The 23,403-nt window shown below is 43.7% G+C and overlaps 1 protein-coding gene across 7 annotated transcripts in view; it reads left to right on the forward strand.

Moving 5' to 3' along the window:
* The window catches only part of herc1 (HECT and RLD domain containing E3 ubiquitin protein ligase family member 1), a 58,002-nt gene that overhangs the window by 20,516 nt on the left and 14,083 nt on the right, over nucleotides 1-23,403 (forward strand). For 3 of the 7 annotated variants that reach the window (XM_018763518.2, XM_018763520.2, XM_018763522.2), the window contains exons 26-53: nucleotides 3,351-3,622; nucleotides 3,896-4,111; nucleotides 4,339-4,459; nucleotides 4,646-4,883; nucleotides 5,400-5,572; nucleotides 6,025-6,180; nucleotides 6,267-6,373; nucleotides 6,499-6,609; nucleotides 6,997-7,167; nucleotides 7,977-8,216; nucleotides 8,862-8,945; nucleotides 9,449-9,969; nucleotides 10,546-11,297; nucleotides 12,157-12,355; nucleotides 12,625-12,785; nucleotides 13,188-13,304; nucleotides 13,400-13,631; nucleotides 13,763-13,884; nucleotides 14,637-14,857; nucleotides 15,225-15,490; nucleotides 16,383-16,435; nucleotides 16,899-17,099; nucleotides 17,319-17,493; nucleotides 17,640-17,907; nucleotides 18,868-19,081; nucleotides 19,413-19,669; nucleotides 21,653-21,780; nucleotides 22,188-22,324. In XM_018763518.2, the coding sequence (XP_018619034.1) occupies nucleotides 3,351-3,622; nucleotides 3,896-4,111; nucleotides 4,339-4,459; nucleotides 4,646-4,883; nucleotides 5,400-5,572; nucleotides 6,025-6,180; nucleotides 6,267-6,373; nucleotides 6,499-6,609; nucleotides 6,997-7,167; nucleotides 7,977-8,216; nucleotides 8,862-8,945; nucleotides 9,449-9,969; nucleotides 10,546-11,297; nucleotides 12,157-12,355; nucleotides 12,625-12,785; nucleotides 13,188-13,304; nucleotides 13,400-13,631; nucleotides 13,763-13,884; nucleotides 14,637-14,857; nucleotides 15,225-15,490; nucleotides 16,383-16,435; nucleotides 16,899-17,099; nucleotides 17,319-17,493; nucleotides 17,640-17,907; nucleotides 18,868-19,081; nucleotides 19,413-19,669; nucleotides 21,653-21,780; nucleotides 22,188-22,324 (5,913 nt within the window). The remainder of the gene's footprint in view (nucleotides 1-3,350; nucleotides 3,623-3,895; nucleotides 4,112-4,338; nucleotides 4,460-4,645; nucleotides 4,884-5,399; nucleotides 5,573-6,024; nucleotides 6,181-6,266; nucleotides 6,374-6,498; nucleotides 6,610-6,996; nucleotides 7,168-7,976; nucleotides 8,217-8,861; nucleotides 8,946-9,448; nucleotides 9,970-10,545; nucleotides 11,298-12,156; nucleotides 12,356-12,624; nucleotides 12,786-13,187; nucleotides 13,305-13,399; nucleotides 13,632-13,762; nucleotides 13,885-14,636; nucleotides 14,858-15,224; nucleotides 15,491-16,382; nucleotides 16,436-16,898; nucleotides 17,100-17,318; nucleotides 17,494-17,639; nucleotides 17,908-18,867; nucleotides 19,082-19,412; nucleotides 19,670-21,652; nucleotides 21,781-22,187; nucleotides 22,325-23,403) is intronic. The other 4 variants (XM_018763524.2, XM_018763525.2, XM_018763521.2 and 1 more) reach the window with 3 other exon arrangements.

Here is a 23,403-nt window from a genome sequence, read left to right on the forward strand (position 1 = left end):
GCAAACAAGCTGTAGATGATTCCATGGCTTTTACGTCTACCACCTGTGGGTGAAGTGTCTTTGAACACTAGGAGGAAGCTGGGACGCCCAGAGCGAAATCTACGCAAACACTAGGAGATGCGGCAACGGATGTATTTCATTAATTTGCTGGCAGGCTTTTATTTGTATGTTTATCCAGTGTATATTGTTTTTACAGGGGTTTTTTTACATTTACAGGGAGTAGCATAAGTTCTGCACCAGTCAAATATTTTTTTTGTGTATTTATGAAATTGTATTTCAGATCAAAATATGGATTTGAAGCTAAAATGCAGAATGTCAGCTTTTATTTCTGGGAAATGTTTTTCATACAGGTTAAACCCTGGTGGAACCATGTTATTTTTTGTGTTCAGTCTGTCCAATTTCAGTTGAGCAGAAATATTGGGACAAATAGACAATTTTAATTTGCTTTAAATGTAAAGTTAGTATTTGGTCACACATCCCTTACATGCAAAAACTGCCTCAGGTCTGTGATCCATTGCCATTACCGGACTCTTCGAGTCTTCCTTTGAGGTGCTCTACCAGGCCTTAATAGCAGTCTCTTTCCTTTGCTTCTTGTTGTTGGGTTTTTCTGACTCCAGTTTCCTCTTCAGCAAGTGAAATGCTTTCTCAGGTGAATTTAGAGCAGGAGATTAACTTGGACTGTTTCAAACTGCCTACTTTTTCCTTCCAACAAACTCCTTGTGCTATAGGTTTTGGATAATTGTCTTGTTGCATTTTGAATGTCTGCCCAATGAGTTTTGGGCTGTCTGTGTAAAAGTCATTGGAAGTGAAATACTGCATCTTAAATGTCTAAATTCAAAAAAAGTGAAATGCAACAGTATTAACTGCTTTAACAAGACAATATTTTATAGAAGTCCAACAAAAGAAATTGTTTAACAGTTCCTTCAAGTTGAATGCATGCTGAAAATCAACACACTCCAGTAGTAACACTTTCATGGACCTGGATCCTGTCCAGGGTGTACCCTACTTAGCCTTGCACCCTCTGCTTCAAGGTTAGGCTTCAGACCACCACAACCCTGACTTATACAAGCGGTTAAAGATGGTGAATGAATAATAAGAATGTGAACCTGTCAATACAGTGAGCCTAGTCATCCTTAAGTTTATTTTATTAACATATGTCCTGAAAAAACATAGTTTATCAACTCACTCATAATAATCTTAAGAAACTCACTGTCCCAAAACAGTCTCAATTTCTTCCAATATACAACTCCAGCTCTGTCTACCTCTCTCAGATTGTTTTATGTTTATTGGAAGCTTTTGTCTTGCGTGATTTGGAAGCCATTTCCAGCATGGAAGTTAAAATAAATTTAAATATTAATAAAGAGCTGCACTGGACTGGCATCCAGTCTGGGATGTACCCATCTTACCCTAGTGCCCAATCATTCTAGAGTGGGCTCTGGCCTGGTTTGACCTTAACAAGGACAAGTGGTTTAGGAGAGTAAGTGAATGTGATTAACCAAGAGTAATAATTCACCGTGAAAGAGTTGTGTTTTTAAAAAAAAAAAAAAAAAAAAAAATCACATCATATGGGTGGGGGTAGGGGAGCTGCACCAAACAGAAATACAGCTACTAAACAATGAACTTCAACAGAGCCCCAGCTAGTGACAGCAGGTATACTGTCATGATCATTAAAATACTATTGAAATTCATTTAATTAGTGGACCCTTTTCTCCAAAGCAACATACAACTCCTTTTTTTTATTTTTTAAATAAAAACACATCAACAAGTGATGTTACGCATGTAGACAAGGTGTTCTTGAAGTATAGTCACTTAGTCCAATGCCACCATTTTTGCCAGTATATAACAAGAGTAGCAGCATATAGAATTAATGAACCTTTGGTAAATATGAGCTGAAACAGTAAGTATGGTGCTTTCAAATGATTCTTAGTATAACACTGTGACTTTGACCAAAGGCATCAGGTAAATAAGGATTCTGAAGGTGCTATATCCATCGATATCTAGCTATAGATATAAATATCTATATCTGATGGTGTGTCTGTGTGTATATATATATATCTGTCTATAAATTTTTTTTTTGGAGGGGGTTCCCTGAGGTGTCCTCCTTGTGTAGTCAGTATGTAGTTGGCTCCCGTGAAATGTTTCATTCTGTCTTCTCATTCCCGTGTGGTAGTGTATTTACTCCCTTTTGGCCAGTTGAGCCCCAGAAACAAGAAGAGCTCCAAGCAAGTAAACGATGGCATGTTTAACCGCCTCCTTCCAAGAAACCATGCAATGTTCATGACTGTAATGCCGCATTCATTCCCCCAGCAAAAGTAGCTCACCCTCTGTGATAGCTGCTCCATTCCCAATGCATTGTTAAAACAGTTGGCTCTTTTTTGATATCTTGAAGCAGTGAATGCTCTCAACTTTGTAGTTTACACATGTCAGTGATCATATAGGGGTTGATTGGCATCTGGACTTGGGTGTCTTGCAGTTTATTCTGAATGATACATGCAATTTGTTTACTGGTCAAAATGGAGCAGGACTTCATGTGATTTAGTTTACTGTTTCCATTTGTTATGACTGCCAAAAAGTGCAATAACTACAGTAGTACAGAGATTTTGTACAAGAAATTAATTTTTTTTCAGTTGTTGTTTTTCCTTATCTAATCAGGAGTATTTTAATCTCTTTGCAACTGAGTTAAATTAGTGTATTTCTTAGTCTTTAAAATATAGTTTCCTACTGTATTGAAAAGAGACATTGTATGCCATATCCAAAAATTACAAGCAAACTTTGACAGAATACTGATGGCAGTAACACATTGCAGAAATATTTGGAACAGTTGTTCAGAACTTTGCATTTGGGAACTGAGCAAAATTCAGTAGTCGTTGCTAAACTGGCCATAAACCAAACCATGTGCATCTTTGCCAGTGACAGCTGTATATTTTTCCCTTTCATTTTTTTTTTTTTTGTTGCGTAGCAATGCTTTGACAGAAACGGTTTAATATGATGGACTGTGCTGCTTCTTTGGGAAGGGTACACAGTGCAAAGAGTTCCACAGGTTCTTTTCAGATGCTTGATTCCATAAGTCATGCCCTTTAGCTTCTGCTAGCTTCTCATCAGTAGACATGCCAGACTCTGTATGGTCTCTGCTTATTGTTTTTGTCCTCTTAGCAGCACCTTTTTTGTTTTGATCATGTAAATGCTATTTTTAAAGTTCTTTTCTTAATTTATTTTTATATTAAGATTTATTGAGTTTTAACTAAGGGAGCCATAGCGCATGGGCTTTTAGAGTCACCCATAGGGCGCACACAGTTTTGAAACAGTGGTGCTCTGGCTCTTCTGAAAACTGCATGGCCTTCTCCTTCCAGGATTGCTGCACAGCTCTCCTGATGCCCTAGCTGACTCCTGGGTCCGGATCAAGCACAGCAGAGACCGCCTTTATACCCCTGCCAGCTCCTATGAGGATTCAGACCTTGACCTGAGCAAGTCACTGGGAGTCCATGCCCTGATAGAGAACATTGTGAATTTTGTGAGCGGCGACATCGGCAGCACGCCTGCCTTCAAGGAGCCCGAGGAGAGCAGGTCTACTAGCCCACAGGGCACCGTTGTTGCCATGGAGCAGCAGCAGGGAAGGGCTGAGGTAATTGCTGAAGGATAATGTTGAGATGACACTTCTCAGGCCATTCTCATGTTTGGGAAAATATGACACTTCAGTAATGCGTATTTATTGCACAGTTTACTAATTTAATATTTACAAATATTTTGATATCCTTTGTTGTAACTTAGTAAAAGAGATATATAGTTACATTTGTGACACATTAAGCATGTATCAGTCCACGTTGGCATACAAGTGACAGAAATGTGAGAATGTGGAGTACTGGATGGAACTGAAGTCTTCTGTATCTGCCTACAGTTGCGTCTGGAGGCCTTGCATCAAATTGTGGTGCTTATATCCGGCATGGAGGAGAAGGGCAGCCAGCCCACTGGTGCTAGCTGTCTCAGTGCACCTTTCCACTCCTCCTCTCTACTCACCTCCGTCAGATTGCAGTTCCTGGCTGGCTGCTTTGGCCTCGGCAGCGTGGGAACTGGTGGCACCAAAGGGGAGAGCGTCCAGCTCCATCACTACCAGGTAGAGTTCAGCTGATGAAACTCCCCAAGCGTGTGCTATGTGACCATGTTGAGAATGCATCCTCACCCTCCACTAGAGATGATGGTCCCATTGCCAGTGACAGTGCTCGCAGTGCAGAGTGATGACACTTAACCAAAGAACCACCAGCAGTGTATCCATCAAATTCAATGCTTATGATTTAAAGGAGTAAATGAAGAATTTGGTTTTATAGAATCTGTGTTGTCTAGGATGGCATAAGAGCTGCAAAGAGGAACATCCAAATGGACATCCAAACAGCAGTGCACAAGATCTACCAACAGTTGTCTCTCACGTTAGAGAGAGCTCTACAGGCCAACAAACACCACATAGGTAAGTAAATTCACAGGAAACACTTTTCCCACATTGTGTATTTGTATTCATACCAGTGAAGTTAGGCCACTAGGCTGCATGTAACTTGTCTGCAAAGGTACCGATTTTCATTGATCCAGTTTAGCCTCTGGAATTTGATAATGCATCTCCCCCCCCATGTTTCTTTTGTCATATTTAATTTTGTAGAATCCCAACAGCGCCTCCTCCTGGTGACAGTGTTTGCACTGAGTGTGCGCTACCAGCCGGTGGATGTGTCCCTGGCCATCTCCAGCGGGCTCCTCAATGTGCTCTCCCAGCTGTGTGGCACAGAGACCATGCTGGGTCAGCCACTGCAGCTTCTTCAGAAGCCTGGAGTGTCTCAGCTCAGTACAGCCCTCAAAGTGGCCAGCACCCGCCTGCTGCAGATTCTGGCCATCAGTACCGGGTCAGTTCTGTTTAGTGAGACAAAGCCTGCTCATCTCTACTCGCCCTGTATACTATTAGACAAGCTTGTGCTCCTCATCTTTCCCACTACCATCTCTGACAAATCAGTTCAGCTGAAGTTCTGTACCTTTTTTTTTTTTAACAGTTTATTTGTGTTTCATAAAATTCTATAAGATGTATCAGTGCTAAGGGGGGCACGGTGGCGCAGTGGGTTGGACCGGGTCCTGCTCTCCAGTGGGTCTGGGGTTCGAGTCCCGCTTGGGGTGCCTTGCGACGGACTGGCGTCCCGTCCTGGGTGTGTCCTCTCCCCTTACAGCCTTTTGCCCTGTGTTGCCGGGTTAGGCTCCGGCTCCCTGCAACCCCCTATGGGACAAGTGGTTCAGAAAGTAAGTTTTTTTTTTTTTTTTTTTTGTGTGTGTGTATCAGTGCTAAGACTGTTGTCCGGGAACAACGCAGAGCATGCCAGTGTTGAGAGCAGTGTCAAGCACTCCTATTTACTGTGCTGTACTTGATGCAGGACGTATGCTGACAAGCTGAGCCCCAAAGTAGTGCAGTCCCTCCTGGACCTGCTCTGCAGCCAACTGAAGAACCTGCTCTCTCGGGCTGGTGTGAGCCTGCTGCCTGGGGACAAGGACCAGGAAGAGAAGAAGTCTGAGGAAAGTTCTGATTCTGAAAAGAAAGACTTTAGAGGTATAGCCTGGACTTGGTCATTCTCCTTTGGATTCCTTTTGTTTTACATTTGTTGTTGTCTATAAGATCATGGTCTTACTAAAGTAGAAATGGTTTACAAGAGCTTATGGTATATCAGTTAGAGCTGCTGCCTTTGGACTTAAAGGACATACGCTTAAATCCCACCTTCTAGTGCAGTACCCTTGAGGAAGGTACTTGTTATAAATTACTCCAGTAAAAATTACTCAGTTGAATAAATGTGTATGTAACTGTATGCGGCTTAATCCTGTGAGTTTCTTTGAAGAAAAGCGTTAGATGAATCAGCAACAGAATAATTGTAAATGTGAGAATGTGTAAGGAAGGGTTTGGTATGAGATTTCTATTGAGTGTCTGTGTATGTATATCTGTGTGAGACAGAAAGTAAAATGTTGCTGTGGTCATGTTGAGTTCTCATGTTTCACTTCCTTTGGTAGCTCTGCTCCGCAAACAGCACACAGCAGAGCTGCACCTGGGAGACTTCCTCGTGTTTCTGCGACGAGTTGTTTCTTCCAAAGCCATACAGTCCAAAATGGCTTCGCCAAAGTGGACTGAAGTGCTGCTCAACATTGCGGCACAGAAGTACTGTTCAGGTTTGACAACACTAAGAGAGTGCACTAATGCTGATGTACAGTCCAGGCCTGGTCAGAGTTTGATCTTGCTGTGTACTTGCTGTCAGGTGTCCCTCTGGTGGGCAACTTGAGGACAAGACTGCTCGCTCTTCATGTGCTGGAAGCAGTGCTTCCTGCCTGCGAGTCTAGTGTTGAGGATGACCAGATGGCACAGGTTGGCCTTTGTTTGGTTTTTTTAAAGTTTGTTGTCTTTTCTTTCCTAGTTAGTTATCCAAATGAGGTTTCACAGCAGTTTCAGAATTGCTCAGTAAACATGAACGAACAAAGTTTTTGTTTCAGGTTGTGGAGCGATTATTCTCCTTGCTCTCTGACTGCATGTGGGAAGCACCAATTGCTCAAGCAAAACATGCCCTCCAAGTAAAAGAGAAAGAACAAGAACTGAAACTGCAGGTACCAACTGATACATCTACAGCCATGGAAATGGTCTACTTGTATATCAAGTATGCAGATTGTTACTAGGGATGATTCATACTCAATGTATAGAGATCTAGCAATCACTTGGTAAAATCTGTAGTCTAGCAGCACACATCCATGCATCCATCCATTAGCATTAACTGCTCATCCAGTGCGGGGCTGCTGTGGTCTGGAGCATTTTCCACATCTGTAGAGTGCGAAGCGGATACATCCTGGATGGATTGCAGTCCATTGTAAGGCAGGCAGCTCAGTTTATCCCACTAAAACTGCTAGTTGCACAGAATCCCTCACACAAACACATTGGGTAGTTATACCTGCAGTTTACTTAATTTTTGCTGTGCGACGTGTGGCTCCTTCTTGCAGGGCGAAGTAGAGGAGGATGACGAGAACTTGCCCATCCAGGAAGTGTCTTTTGACCCAGAGAAAGCACAGTGCTGCGTAGTGGAGAATGGCCAAGGCCTGACGCATGGCAGTGGGGGCAAGGGCTACGGCCTGGCCTCCACCGGAATTTCCTCGGGTTGCTACCAATGGAAGGTACAGCAGGCCTGCCTTTGTCTTTCCTGCCACTCCCACCGTGTGTGTTCCTGCTGTTTGAGACTGAATGTCTGTCATACAGGTTTGTAAGCTGTGAAACAATATGCTTGACTTGATTGAACAGCCTTTGTAATGAAACAGAATACTGACTTGGATATGCTGAAATGGTTTAATCATGTGATTAAGACCCCAGTACCAGCACTGGGTTCCTGTGCCTTACAGGATTCAATTACTAGGCCTCTTACACAGTCAGAGCTACTGCATAGCTGGTGAAATACATGTGAAAATTTGGGTTCACCTGATGTAGTGTATGCCCATTTGCTATTGTGGAATACTGTGAAATAGCAATGTGTTGTTTAGTTACTGCAGTCTTGAAGTGCAGCCACCTGGTGGAGGAGGCATTAGAGGAGGAGTGAAGATTCCTAAACATGTGGCTACCAGCCATGGTGCACCAGTTGTGACCCTTAAAGAATGCATAACGTGTATCGTAGCAGTACAGTGCTGCAGTGTGGCAGCTTTCGTTGGCAACTCTAGATTGAACAAAATACCTTAGTATGAACCCTAGTTTGAGCACCTTAGTGTTTAACTAGAAGGAAAACTTCCATGTACACAATGTCCTGTCAGGACTGCTTAGAGAACTGTTCCTCCAGCAGGCCAGGTATACAGCAGTAGAGGTACTCTGAAGCTCCACATCGTCAGGCTTCGTGAAGGGTTCATGTGAGGAACTTGCCTCACCACCAGTTGTGCTTCCTTGCCTAGTGTCATAACTGCAGAATGTCGTGACTTCCAGTTCGTTCTGCTCTTGGCAGTTCTACATTGTGAAGGAGAACAGAGGGAATGAGGGCACCTGCGTAGGGGTGTCCCGCTGGCCTGTGCACGACTTCAACCACCGCACCACGTCCGACATGTGGTTGTACCGAGCTTACAGCGGGAACCTGTACCACAACGGTGAGCACATACTCACGCTGTCCAGCTTCACACAGGGAGACCACATCACCTGCGTGCTTGACATGGAGGCCAGGACCATCTCCTTCGGCAAGAACGGAGAGGTGAGAGAGGGACAGGTGGTGGTCAGCACTTGGTTGTCTGTGTGTGTGTGCGTGTGTGGATCAGGCTTCAGTTAACTGTTTGGTGTGGTCTGTTACACCTTCTGTACCACAAGTGTCTGTGACCGTAGTATTGTCACTGTATTAAACTACAGAAGCTCGTACAGCTACGGAACACATTGCGGATGAAAGGAAGATAACTGCTATAAGAGTGTGAATTCAATGGAGTTCAGTAGATGTCTGATTAAAGCGGGAAAAAATAATTTTGGAACTTAAAAAAAAAAAAAAAAAGGGAAAAATGTTTCCGAAAAAAACATTAATAAATCAGTCAATTTCCTCTCCTGTCCAGGAGAGGGTTGCTGTAGTACATAATTAATGTTGCATGATTCATCATTCATGACAAGTGGCATTGCACTAACCTTTCATCATATACCTTCAGAGCTGTTGGTTTAAACAAAATACTTTATTATGTTATTCAGAAGTCTGTGTCTCCTTGGTTGTGTTAATTGAAAAGTACATCTGGAAATTCATGTTGAAATCATTAGTCTCTGTCTGGGTTATAGACTTTTGTGATGCACATATTTTCTTCTTGACAATACCATTATTGTGGGAGACTTTATTTTTCTTCTAATGCATGGCCATTCACAGGAGCCCAAATTAGCTTTTGAAGACGTGGACGCCACAGAGCTGTACCCATGTGTAATGTTCTACAGCAGCAATCCAGGTGAAAAGGTAAAGGACCAGTCTTCAGAGGTAGACTTGCTGTTCGTTACTCAGACACCAAGCAATTCTTATTGTTGACTGGAACTTGAAGCTCAAGGAGGAACTGTGTATACTGCAAAGATTGTTTGCCACCTAGTGGTTGCTTTTCTGTCTAACTTGATTTGCTGCTCAGGATTTCAACATTGCTTTTTTCTTCTGCTAGAAAAAGGTCAAATTTAAACTGTATAATTTATACAAATGCTGGAGTCTTGATTGTAGACTTCATGACAGAAGGTAGTGGATCATATTTTTTGTCATGTTGCTGTGACCCAGTGTTGCTACTGTTGCAGAAAAAAGGCTTTTTACTCACAGAATGTATTCCACTTTAAGTTTTTTTTTTTTTTTTTTTTTTTTACTTATTGATAGTCTTATTCCTAATTAAAACACTGAACTGAGACATTCTTGTGTAGACTTACTGTCTTGGTGTACTTGGAGCTGTCTGGAAAAAGACACTTTGTACATTTCCTGTGCAGGTAAAGATCTGTGACATGCAGATGCGAGGTATCCCCCGAGACCTGCTTCCTGGGGACCCCATCTGCAGCCCAGTGGCCACGGTGCTCGCGGAGGCCACCACCCAATTGATCCGCATCCTGCACCGCACCGAACGCTGGACCCACCACATTAACAAAAACATGATGCAGCGACTGCATAAGATCAAGCCCTGCTTCCGTGATGCTGGCAGTGGACAGAGGCTAAAGAAGAGCCGTTCCGTGCAGAGCCGCGAAGAGCATGATGCCCGTGAGGAGCCGCGAGATGAAGACCGGGGACGCCATGCCAGGCATGGCCTTGGGGACCTCTCAGAGGCACAGCTCAGGACGCTGTGCACTGATGTGTGGCCAGTGCTGGCAGTGATTGGTGGGGCTGACACTGGCTTGCGTGTTGGGGGTCGCTGCGTCCACAAGCAGACGGGTCGCCATGCCACACTGCTAGGTGTGGTAAAGGAGGGCAGCACATCAGCCAAGGTGCAGTGGGATGAGGCAGAGGTCACCATCAGGTACAGCCCCACACAAAGAAACCTCAGCTGCTAAGTAAAGGTCACAAATGACCATCCTGATCATCCTTGTCTTTTGAGAATGTTGATTCCTCATATGATCTTGGGCACTGAAACTTTTGCACCTTAATGCTTTAACTAACATTTTCCATTTGTTTGTATGTATCCTTATGCTGCCTCATATTGTATGTGATATACTTAAAACTGTTTATGCAGCTTGACTTCAAATCTGCCTCACCAGTGGTGCAGAATGATTAAATATCACAATAGGCATCGTGTTTTATATAGTTAGATTTTGTATTTTGCCTAAGTCTTTTAAAAGGAAAATGTATGTTATTAACCAAATCTCTTTTGTTCCACTCTACATTTATTGTTACACTACTGATATTAGTTGCTTTTACATTCCTTCATCTGTATCCTTCCATGACATTATTCATCACTTTCTTTTCATGTGCTCAACTTCTCTATCAGCCATCACTATTTTTAAGTTGTATCCTTGTTATTATCTGTTTTCCCGTACCTCTCCTCCTCTCTGTCCCTCACTTTATGTTTCCTCTGTCGCTCTGGTCTTTATTAAAGCTTCCCAACTTTTTGGTCGCCTAGTGACACCCCGCTACACAATTTGGAGCCATGCGAGCCGCTGCCCTTTGACGTGTCGCGCTTCCGGGGCCTGACAGCCTCCCTGCTGCTGGACCTCACCTACCTCGCCAGCATCCACGAGGACACAGGCAAGCAGAGCACACGCCGCCATGAGAAGAGGCACCGCCATGAGTCAGAGGACAAGGCAGAGGCCGAGACAGAACGGCCCAGGGAGGCCTGCGACCTCCGTATCTCGCACAGCCTGGACGAGGTAAAGGCCCACATGGCCACCACCTCCAAGTCTGAGGGTGAAGTCGCCTCCTTGGGGCTGGAGGCCCAGCAGAGCTCTGCAGAGGGCAAACGGAAGGTGCACGAACACAGCAGCCGCAGTCATGAATTGGCACAGTCAGAGATGCATGCTGTGCAGCTCTCCTACCTCTACCTGGGAGCCATGAAGACACTGAGTGCCTTACTCAGCTGCAGCAAATATGCCGAGCTGCTGCTCATTCCTAAGGTGCTGACGGAGAGTGGCCACAATGCCGACTGCGCCAGCTCACCTGTCTTCCAGGAGGAGGTAGAGATGAGAGCCGCCCTGCAGTTCCTCATGCGCCACATGGTAAAGCGGGCTGTCATGCGCTCACCCATCAAGCGAGCACTGGGGCTCGCAGATCTGGAGAGAGCCCAGGCTGTGATCTACAAGCTGGTGGTCAGTAGCCTCCTGGAAGACCAGTTTGGCGGAAAAGTCAAGCCTGGTAAGTGTGTCCTGTGGAGTTAACATTGGACAGCATGAGTTGTAACAACACTAGGATGAACATGAAAGTATGAATCTTTTTATACAGATTTTACTTGTCCTCTATCTACATAGGCAATCCTTTTTCTATTTAATTTGCAACAGTTTTCCTTGTCTTTTGTATGAAGCTGTTTGATGCACATTCTTGTCATTAGAGGGTACTGTGCTTGACAGCCAGAGTTAGATGTGTGTACAGTGGGTCCCCAACTTGCACATGTCACTTGGTTTGTTACTCAGAGCTCTAATGTGACAGACTAGGTCATTAGGTCAATTTCATAAATCTGCTCTGTTCTAATTCTATATGTAAGTGCTAGTACAATGAGAGTCAGCATAAACGGTGGTTTTGGACTAAGTGACTACCTCGACAATCACGTGTCTGTAACTGTCTCTCTTGGCGGAGTGCACATTTGTTTGGAGAAAAGTGTTACGTAAATGTCAACAATGTTTCAGACGGGAACACAGCAGTGGACTCCTCCTGTCTCTCTCTCTCTCTCTCTGCTCTATCTCTACTATTTGTGATCACTGTCTATCAATCAGGTGAATCTTTGGCATGCAGTTTGATTTGTATGCTAGTCCTATTTATGAAAATATAAATACTGAATGTTTGTAATGGTGAAAAGTGTTTTTTTTTTTTTTTTTTCTCTTTCTCTCTCTTTTCAAAGTTAGTAAGTTTGAGACCCATTGTACTTGATGGCACACTCAAGCAGAGATGGATTTACAATCTATCATTGCCAATAGTTACTCTAAGACTCTGGTCTGACTCAGACCTTTGCAGCCTCCTTACACTTACTGTGTGTTTTCATCTGTGGTTTTCACATTAGAAGTGGACACTGAAGCAGAGGAGGCGGAGGGTGGACAGCAAGCCCAGACCCCTGTGACCACCAGCCCCTCAGCATCCAGCACCACGTCCTTCATGAGCAGCTCTCTAGAGGACACCACCACAGCCACCACGCCTGTCACTGACACAGAGACTGTGCCTGCTTCAGAGTCACCTGGTGTCATGCCCCTCAGCTTGCTCAGGTTAGCTCTTACACTGCTATGTTCCCCAGGGCAACCCCCATCCCAGGGCCAACACCTTCCAGACATCATTTCATGTAACGCTGTAATTTTCAGACACATTGTAAAAGGTCTAAAGTAACACTTATATGTTTCCTCGTTTGTCTGTGTGTTTCAGGTATTCCAGTTTACATTTAAGTTGTGTGATACAGAACTTTAATATGTGAATGTAATATGTCCAGCTAATTCATTATACAGTAAAATGTGTTAATTTATATACATTTTTTAAACAGGCAAATGTTCTCCAGTTACCCTACTACCACGCTGCTGCCAACACGTCGGGCACAAACCCCACCTGTGTCCTCTCTCCCAACATCCCCCTCTGATGAGGTGGGCCGAAGACAGAGCCTGACATCTCCAGATTCCCAGCCTACAAGGCCTACCAATCGCACAGGTATGTGTACGTAACCCACACGGGCTCTGCTGTGCCGTATTTTCACTTTTGCTACAGTGATCACCTTACGCATGTTCTGCCACTCGACCACTGCTGTGTGCTCTATTCCAAACTCTAGCAGGTATCTGTCTAACGATGAAATTAACATTCATAATGGTTAATGGAATAATCGGTAACACAAAGTGTTTATTTAAAATGTTGAAAGTTGACATTCATGCAAAATGCAATGCTGCAACTGTTCTGGCTGTGTTTAAGAAGACCTGATTTGTATACAGCTTTAAGTAAGAGAGGTTCCCTCCAGGTCCTGTCTTTATAGTTGTGTTTGCGCGCACACATTTGCATTTGTCTTTGGGCAATCTTATGACACATGTTCATGCCTCATAACTGCTCTTTGTACTCCAGCCCTGTCAGACCCCAGCAGCAGGCTGTCCACTTCTCCTCCCCCACCTGCCATTGCTGTTCCACTGCTGGAAATGGGCTTCTCATTGCGTCAGATCACCAAGGCCCTTGAGGCCACAGGTAGGATGTTAAGTGCTGTCTACCTTGCTTCTGGTGTGGAAAATGGGCACATTCACTTGCAGTGCTGAATCTGCTCACCTCGCACTCTTTCCCAGGAGCCCGAGGAGAAGCCGACGCCCAAAACATCACTGTGCTGGCCATGTGGATGATTGAACACCCAGGTGCAGAGGATGAGGAGGAGTCACGCTCCGGTGGGGGAGCAGAATCTTGTCCCGGGGCCACAGCTTCTTCTGGAGGGGGCAAGTCCTTGGAGAGGAACTATCCCCCATCTCCTGGTGACATCCCCAATGCAGATGCTGCAGAGATGGAGGAGGGCTTCAGTGAGAGGTACAGTTCTTCTTGTTTCAGCACCCCTTCAAAATATTGGTTTCTCAGACTTCAAGGACATATTTTGGCATGATTAATTTTTCCTGGGTAAGTGTGTTTTGTGTTAAAGGATTGCATGTTTCCTGCTTCAGTCCTGATTGCTTAGACCAGGAGAGTGCCTCTGCCTCCAGTGGCCCTGCCCCCAGGGGGCGGTCCAACGTCAGCAGGAAGCACCGCTTTGACCTGGCTGCACGGACTCTGCTGGCGCGGGCTGGTGAGACTTTTGTGACATTACATACTGAGAACCCAATATGTAACAACACACTTCAAATGGAAAACACTTCAGCTGAAAGAAGGAATTTGATGGTTGTCTCTAACTGACCCTAAGCTGTGTATAGTTTTGGCTGTTAAACTTCTTAGTAAACCACTACTGTAATACCATAATAGTGTATAAAGCAAAAATGTATTATCTCAATGAAAATTTCAAGTTATTTGTTATTTCAGCTTGCAGGGAATTGTGTTGATACCTGCCAGTATGTCTTTTTTAAATGTAGTCTCCTCTCTCCCATTATTGTAACTGTACAGAAGTTAAAGCAGACATTAGAAACCTGTGTTGTTTATTGATCATTTGGCTGATTGCCTAGTGTTTTGCTGAGTATGTTCTCTTTCTGTGTTATAACACATTGCAAGTGCCACAGATGTATTTTACATGTCCTGGCCAGTCCAAAAATACCCAATATCTGAAATGGAATGGAATTAGTGGTGATGACCTGAAGTTTATATTGAGTAAATGATGTTGGTTAATGAGGTAATCGGTGTTTTCTGTGTTGGATCACACTGGGTGCACATCATGTTTCAGGACATCTTTTAATTAAGATTTAAGATTAATAATATCTGACTCTGAATACTTGTTCTAGATGGTGCTAACCAGCAAGTGCTTTTCAGCATGAATTGATTTTAACTGTTAGTATGAAAACCCTCACTGCATGGTACTTACAGTTCATTGATGGCCCTGTCTTCCAACAGCAGGGCTGTATCGCTCGGTCCAGGCACACCGCAACCAGAGTAGGCGTGATGGCACCACCCTTCAGCAGGACCCCGGTACACTCTATGACTTCAACCTGGATGAAGAGTTGGAGATTGACCTAGATGAAGAGACCATGGAGGCCATGTTTGGCCAGGACCTGGCCAGCGATACAGACATTCTGGGAATGTGGATCCCGGAGGTATTGGACTGGCCAACATGGGTGTGTGTGCCTGCAGCAGGGGCTGCTTTTGCTTCCTACTCATTTTCTGCCTTGTTAAGCCATCCTTTCAGGAAATTGACGTTAGCATTGTTGCTGTGTGTCCTGACGCAGCCTGTAGAGCCAGGAAATGCTTGCCACTAACTCAAATGCTGGAGTGAAAAGCAAGGGCTTAAGGCCAGCTTATTAATAAACAGGAATGTAAGTGGTGGCATGCTTTGCTGTAAATCAGCTTTTTTTTTTTTTCTTCCCCCCCCGGGGGACCACCGAAGCTTTGGGCTTTTCAATGAACTCATGGGAGTTGAGAAGTGCTATGCATAGAGGTAATGAAGCATCCTGCTGCGTGTTGCTATCCCCTGTTACATTTCAGCACGTGTGTGAAAGTGAGGACCGTGACGAAGTGGTGTGTGAGCTGTGTGAGGCCAGCGTGGCCAACTTCAACCATCACATGAAGAAGAACCACCCAGGCTGCGGGCGCAGTGCCAACCGTCAGGGCTATCGCAGCAATGGCTCCTACGTGGACGGCTGGTTTGGTGGAGAGTGTGGCAGCGGTAGCCCCTACTACCTACTTTGTGGCAGCTGCAGGGAGAAATACTTGACTGTTAAGAGCAAGTCAAAGGTACCTGTGTTGGAGAGGTTAGTGTCACTGGGACGCCAGGTCTCCATGATGGCTTCACAGGATATGTAAAGTTTGTCTGTGTTTGGGGCTCCAGGTAGAATAGTGGTTAGAGCTGATGCCTTCCATTCGAAGGACCCATCGCCTGTTGTAGTCCCCTTGAGTAAGGCACTAAAGCAATTTTTCCAATAAAAAAAATCTAGCTGTGTAAATGAGTAAATCCTTATAAGAAGCTTAGTGGGATAAGTCATTTTGGAGAAAAACATGAGCTAAACAAGTCCTTAACGTGCAACTTAAAGCAGCTATCCCATTACCAGTATTGTACTTGAGTCCCAGCGTTTTATAGTAATTGCTTATGAAACTGCTCCATTAGAATATCAGCTGGCTGCACTGCTGCTAGGTACCCATATTTCTTATTCACTCAGTGTGTCTGTTAGCAGTTCCCTCCTTTACTTTGTTGAACTTGCTTAAAATGCCTAGCAAGCAAAATCATGAGTATTCTGGTGGTGCAGGAAATGCAAAAGAAAGCAGGTTTAGAAATGAAAGTGAAAATAATTGTGCAGCATGAAAAATATACTATACTGTACATTTATTGTTCCCTATTAGTATTTTAATGTGAATACTGTGTGAAAATTTGTGGAAAAAATATAATGAAGCATTTATGCTTCTTAATTGCTTATATATCCTTATCGTTTATATAATACAGTATAACAGGGTTTGCAGTTTATGCCATAGTCGACTTATAAAGAGGTTGTGAGAACTGAACCCCATCCTAAGTCAAGGACTACCTGTAGCTGACTCTTGCAAAGGGCAGATTCATCTGTAAAGATCCCAGTTTTTTGTTTTTCCTCTAAGAAATCTATTCCTTTTAGTTTAAATGTCATGGCTGGGTTTTTTGTTTGTTTCATTCAGGTACAAAGGACAAGCCCCAGACCTTCTTGGGAAGCAGGACAGTGTTTATGAAGGTACAGTAGTACTCCTGCCTTGCTAAATGCAGCAGCGTGGGCCAAGATGGGCGACACGGTGGCACAGCGAATAGTGCTGCTGTCTCACAGCGCCTAAGTGGTGCAAGAGAATGTGGGTTTGATCCCCGCTCAGTCTGTGTGGAGTTTGCATGTTCTCCCTGTGTCTTCATGGGTTTCCTCCGAGTTCTCCAGTTTCCTCCCACAGTCCAAAGGCATGCTGTTCAGGTTCCCCCATAGTGTGTGAATGACACAGAGAGAGAGTGTTTCACTGATGTATGGATGAGTGACCCATTGTAAGTAGTCTAGTCTATCTAGCAGTGTAAGTCACCTTGGTGAATAAGGTGTATGGGCTGGTAACACTACATAATATCCATTGTAAGTTGCTTCGGAGAAAAGCGTCTGCTAGTGAATAAATGTAAAACCTAAGGAATGACTTGGCTGTTTGGGCTTTGTGTTGCTGCAGAGGATTGGGACATGCTGGATGTGGACGAGGATGAGAAGCTCACAGGGGAGGAGGAGTTTGAACTGTTGGCTGGACCACTGGGCTTGAGTGAGCGCCGGGTGGTACCGGAACCTGTGGATTTCTTAGACAATGACCCGCTTGGGGCCTCCGTTGCCATGGTTACTGCCACCAACAGTATGGAGGAGACCCTGCTGCAGATAGGTGTGTATCTGAAACAGTCAGGACTCATAAGTGTTCATGTCCTCCAAAAAAAAAGAAACCAAATCAGTACCACAGTTATTTCTGTATTGGCCAAAAAAAGTTTAATTAAGTAGGAAATAATTTGTTTGTCTTGTACAGTAAGTTCAGTAGTAAAAATAAGTGGCTTGTCACCAGTGAGAGGTTCAGCAGTGGCTCACAAGCAGCCCATGTGTGCATCAGGCTGCCATGGCTCGGTAGAGAAGAGCTCGTCTGGCAGAGTGACACTGGGGGAGCAGGCGGCAACACTGCTGACCCCCCATGACCGTGTGATGGCCCTCAGACGAGTGACAGCTGCAGCACAGGTGCTGCTGGCCAGGACCATGGTGATGAGGGCCCTATCTCTGCTTTCTGTCAGGTTAACACCCCTTTGCATTAAACCTTTCTTACTTAAAAATTCCCGTTTCAGGAAATTTGATTTTATATATATTTTTTTCACCCCCTAGCCTACTCCTGGCTATCGTTTAATGTCTGCCCCTCACCATATTGTCCTCTCCTGTTCAGTGGGTCTAGTTGCAGTCTGGCAGCTGGTCTGGAGTCACTGGGTCTGACTGACATCAGGACCCTAGTGCGCCTCATGTGCTTGGCTGCTGCTGGGAGAGCTGGCCTCTCCACCAGCCCATCTGCTGGCCCAGGGTCTGTAGAGCGACCACGTGGTGCCACCAAGGCCAGCAAGCCCATCTCCTGTCTTGCTTACCTCAGCACCGCTGTGGGCTGCCTGGCCTCCAACAGCCCAAATGCAGCCAAGCTGCTTGTCCAGCTTTGTACACAGGTGACCAATTTTTATCGATACTCATAGAATTACAGATTTCCAAGTAATTTCTTTGTGTTAAACACAAAGTACAATGAAATAAGAATTTTTTTTCTTACCTCTGTTCCACATGGAAACATTCTGGGTCTATAGAGTAACGACAAGATATTTGAAAACACTTAATTCGTGACACATCTGGTATATATAAATAAAATTTTTTAATCATAATTTCATAAGGTAAACTTATTGGGGTGGTGTGTAGGGACTGGCTTGAATAAGATGATGGCTGAGAGTGTGGTTACAGTTTTCACAATACACTGCATCTCCGTTTCCCTCAGTTTTCATTTTCTCAGTTTATTATGCCGGATTATTTGTTGTGGGTCCAAATCGGATCTGGCTGACCATCCAAATGGCAATCTGGACTGATTAATGATTTGTTCTAAATAATCTCAAAACGGTAATGGGGGGGGATCGGGAGACTGAATTACGGGGGGAATTTAGTGTATTTTAAAGTACTACTTTATAAAAAGTGATTGTAACACACTGGGGAGAGATACATTTGAGGAGTGACCAACATTGGGCATTCATGTCTGAAGTTCCAGCTACTATGAAGAAAGTAGCTGGAATTTCAGCCATGAATGTCCAATGCAGACATGTAGACAAACTCAAATTTTACAAATGAGACAAATCAAAACAAACTCAATTCTAACTCCTATTTGTAACACAACATACCATCCTGTTGTCAAACAACTTCTCACAATTCAAATGAACACACCAAAAACTGTCCCATCCCAATTTAAACAGTTGTTGGTGTGTTCCAACTGGGTATACCTGGTGCTTATTTTCTAATGAACCAAGTCCAGGTGTGGGTCTCCATCTGGATGGGTCATGGACAAAGCCCGGCTGGGGCTTACCACAGTGACCTATAGCCTTTAAATATTACGGCACATTACTGGAGCTGACACCTTTCTTTTCCCATAGAATCTGATTTCTGCTGCGACTGGTATGAACCTCACCACAGTTGATGATCCCATTCAAAGGAAGTTTTTGCCCAGTTTCCTCCGAGGAGTTGCAGAGGAGAACAAACTGGTGAACTCCCCCAACTTCGTCGTCACCCAGGCCCTGGTAGCTCTGCTGGCAGACAAGGGCACAAAGCTCAGACCCAACTGTGACAAGGCTGACATGGAGAAAAGAGGTTGGTCTTTGAAAATGCAAAAATACATGCACTTTCCTGCTTTTTCATATTTCTCAAATTCCTGACACAATCCACGCAGCTAATTTTGCAGTTCATTCTTCCAAATTTGTGTTCAGATTCTAAAGATTAGTTTGGAATTGGTTATGAGTGAGGAACCACAGCTTTAGTGCATGCAGCCACTTTCTGTTGGAGGGAATAATCTTTTTTTTTTTTTTTTTTTTAATTTAAATAAACAGACTATGCTTATAAGATTGCTCTTATTGTATCTGTTCTGTGTGCTGTTTCTGCTGTACACTCACCGGGTCACCATGTCATTGTTTCGTCCAAGCAGGTGTTTTTGCGACTTTGTATGCTCCTGCTTCATGTCGCCCTTCCGCTGTAGGGCCGCTGGAGCTGGCCAACGCACTGGCGGCATGCTGCTTGTCTTCACGGCTCTCCTCTCAGCACCGGCAGTGGGCTGCACAGCAGCTTGTACGCACGCTCGCCGCACACGACCGCGACAACCAGAGCCGGCCACAGACCTTTGCCGACATGGCGGGGGATCTGCGCAAATGCTCCTTCGTCAAACTGGAGGCTCATCAGGGCAGGGTAGGTTCCACCCTTTTATTTACATAACACCTTGGAGGCTCATCAGAGCATAACAGGTTGTACCCTGTTATTTACACGATAAATTGGAGGCTTATCGGGGCGGGGCAGACTGCCTCCTTAATTATACGTCAGAAAGCGCGAGATAACCAATCTTTGCTTTCTCTGCAAAGAACTATCAAACTTTAGAGAGACACTAATACAAGACTAACAGAAAGAAGCATGACATCAGAATGGTATATGTGGTTATGATGGATACACAGATATTTACAACAGATAAGAGTATGTTGTTGGGTTTTTTCTGTAAAAGTGTATAACAGTATGCCTTTAATTATTGAGCAGATGTTTTTCTCAAAATCAACATGCATCTCAGAAAAATAAAAAGGGTGCATTACATCAACAGAAGAAGACTTGGATTCAGACATGTGATTCTGAAGTACAATTAATTTGTCACATTCCACCATATGAACCAGTATACATCCCATGAGTAGCTGCATAAAGGTTTATCCATTATTATACAGTTCTAAACAGAGAATTATTAAATATGAATAATGTTTAATATTAGTATCAAATAATATAGATAAGGATGCAATACTCAAGTCCAAAACATTTTCTGGGGAGCCGGGTATAAAACAAAAGACTGACAGTCAAAGCAATGAATAATATATGTGGCTTTCACAATTTGTTTCGCAATCCTTTTGATCCCACCCCCCTCCCCCCCAAAATTTCAAAATGTTATACTTTGGTTATTTGACCACTTACTCCCCCCCCTGAGTATTCTGATGTTTATTAAAGTTCAGCAGCAACAGTAAATATATTGCCAAAACCGTTTCAGAGGGAAATTTTTGGTGTCTTATTTATTATCGATACACACAGACTGAAACCGCTTGTCCCAAGTGGGGTCACGGCAAACCGAAGCCTAACCCGGCAACACAAGGCGTAGAGCTGGAGGGGAAGGGGACATACCCAGGACGGGATGCTAGTCCATCACAAAGCCCCCCAAGCGGGACTTGAACTCCAGACCTGCTGGAGAGCAGAACCCGGTCAAACTCGCTGCACCAACACGCCCCCTAATTATCATCAACAAGGATGGCCAATTCCCACTTCCACAGTACAGCTACATTCTTAAGAAGTCCTGTGATTGTGTAAATCCCCACCTTTTGCTGTAAATCTATTCTTTGTTTTCTGCGCCGAAAGAGCAGTTACTATTTTCTATGTGTTGTATGTCAAAGTACTGAGATGAAGATCAAGACACAGATTTCCCAGCCCTTTAAAAATTTTCTATTATCCTTGACTCAAGTTTGTTTAATATTTCCGCTTTATTGCTGGGTGCTTCAGTATTATCATAAAAGCTTCACTTGCATTGCTGAGCTTGGATCAGCAGGATATGTTGTATTTTGTTTGAAGTGGGAAGATTGCGAACCTCCCATGCTGCTATTTTAATGTATCTACAGTTTTAGCGAAAGACAGTGCTGAGTCTCAACTCCAAGGGGAAGGAGCTGTTCCGACAGCCAGCACATTTTCACAGCTTCGGTCCTCGTAATGTCCCTGACAGTTCCTCTCTGTCCATCTGTCTGAGACTGCCATGATTAGAATTCAGCAATAATGGATCCCACTTTCCCAAAGCATCATTCCCATAGCATCAGCTGCACAATGTGTCTTTTCTCCCTCTCCCCCATCCATCTGTTACATCCCAAATTTTTACACATTGCCTGCTGGCAGGTCCCACTAGGTTTCAGCACATGCAAAGTTATTAGACTGTCCTTCAAACAAGAGAGCACATTTACATTACTCTGAGAATCTGTTCACTTAGTAACTTTCCATGCAGTGTGAAAGCATTTTCCACAGGGTATGAATAACTCCCCCCACCAGCTCTTCTGTATTGGTCCTTACTTGGCAAGTTCATTCAAACCTGAGCCTGCTTCCTGTACAGCTGATGTGACTTGGTGATTGAGCTCTGTGACTTTTTTTTTTTTTGTTTTTCAGGTTATAACTCTGGGCTGGTGTGGTAAGAAAGGTTTGCTGGCCACCAGTGGTAATGATGGCACTGTACGAGTCTGGAATGTAACGAAAAACCAGTACACCCTTCAACAAACCTGTGTCTTCAATAAAGCGTGAGCTGCTGCTTCTTTCCTCAGTCATGTGGCCTTACGTAACTCTTCCACTATTCACTGGAGTATGTTAAAGAGCACATTAATCAATTTGGTTTTTAAACTTTAATTTTCTAAACTGACCACAATGTTATGTTAATATGTAATGTTATTTTTTAAATGCTTGGCAGCAGTAGGATTTGAATGTTAACGTGTAATCGCCTGTAACAGGTATAGTTTTATTGACATATCAGGAAAAAACCTTGCGACATATCTTTTGACATTCCTAGGATAAATAAAAGTTATCACTTTGTTAAATTAATAGTCTTTATTTTGTGATATTCAAAATCATGCTTGTAGTGATGCATATGTGTTTGTGTGCCAGTGATTTTCTATTTTTTTTATTATTTTTTTTTTTCTTCCCCTCCCAGGGACAGCTTGCCAGAGGAGGGTCTGAGTAGCCTGGGCTCTCCAGGGGACCCAAGCTTGTCCCCTGTCACGTGGAGTGTCACAGGGAAGTACCTGGCCGCTGCTATGGAGAAGATGGTCAACATCTGGCAAGTCAATGGTGAGATATAGAGTATATTCTTTACTAGCATTTTACCAGCTGTTTGAAGACATGGTGCGCATGTTCATCTGGTTTACTCCTTAATGTTTTAATTGGTTAATCTATGATGATTTAATGGTGCTCATCTCCATGCCGCTGGCAGGGGAACAGAGGCCGGTTAGTGGAGAGTCATAGAAAGTCTATAGAAAGTCATACCCTGACCAGAACAAACCTGTCCCTCTGAGGTCTGCCAGGACTTTGCTTTAAGATCATCAGATGTCATTGTAAAGTATTATTGCTGCATTCTGATTCATAGATCTCAGTCTACACTCAAGACCAGAGACTTCTCTTCACTTTTTAGATTCCCCCGTAAGTCATACAGCTGGTTACTTAATGGTCACCAACAAGTGTTCTTTGTTTATCCTCTTCCAAATCAAACAAAGTATAGTTTCAGCACTGTTTTAAAATTTCTAGCAAAGTATTTATCAAAACTCAGCTTTTTTTCCTGAACAGTTCATGATATTTGTCAGTGCAATTTGTCAACAACAATGCAGCACTACCTGCAATATTGTTCATATTCACACAGCCAGTGGTGTGCCCTGCAGTACTGGAAGTGACTGCCTGCTGACAAACTCATCACAATTTGACAATTAATTTGACATTTTTATTTTCAGTTGTTTGCTGTGTGTGTATTTTCTTAACATGGTCAAGACTGAATGATAAAGTTTGTATCAAATCAACTTTTAAGATGCAAAAACATATCTGCAGAACCTTAAAATAGTGACTGATCACATTAAGGAAACATGAGGTAATTTGTATATTTTTAAGTAGCACTGGGGTGCATTTGAATTTAAAGTGAAGATCTGTATGCCTGTCGTCTGGCCTGGGGCTTGTGAGCCAGGGACAGTTTTGTGAGACCGTCATTAAGATTTCACAAGCCTGAGGTCTGTAAGGCCTTGTTTGCCAGATTCCGCTTTGTGTCTTGAGCCTTGCAGCCAAGACTAATAGTCTACTGAGGTTTTTTGTCTTCAATGACAGCTTCAAGTCAGTTAATTAGGTCATAAGGGAATGTAGTCAAATGTAATCCTAATTTAAATGAT

The sequence above is a fragment of the Scleropages formosus genome, chromosome 11, assembly GCF_900964775.1.
Source record: "Scleropages formosus chromosome 11, fSclFor1.1, whole genome shotgun sequence".
NCBI lineage: Eukaryota > Metazoa > Chordata > Actinopteri > Osteoglossiformes > Osteoglossidae > Scleropages > Scleropages formosus.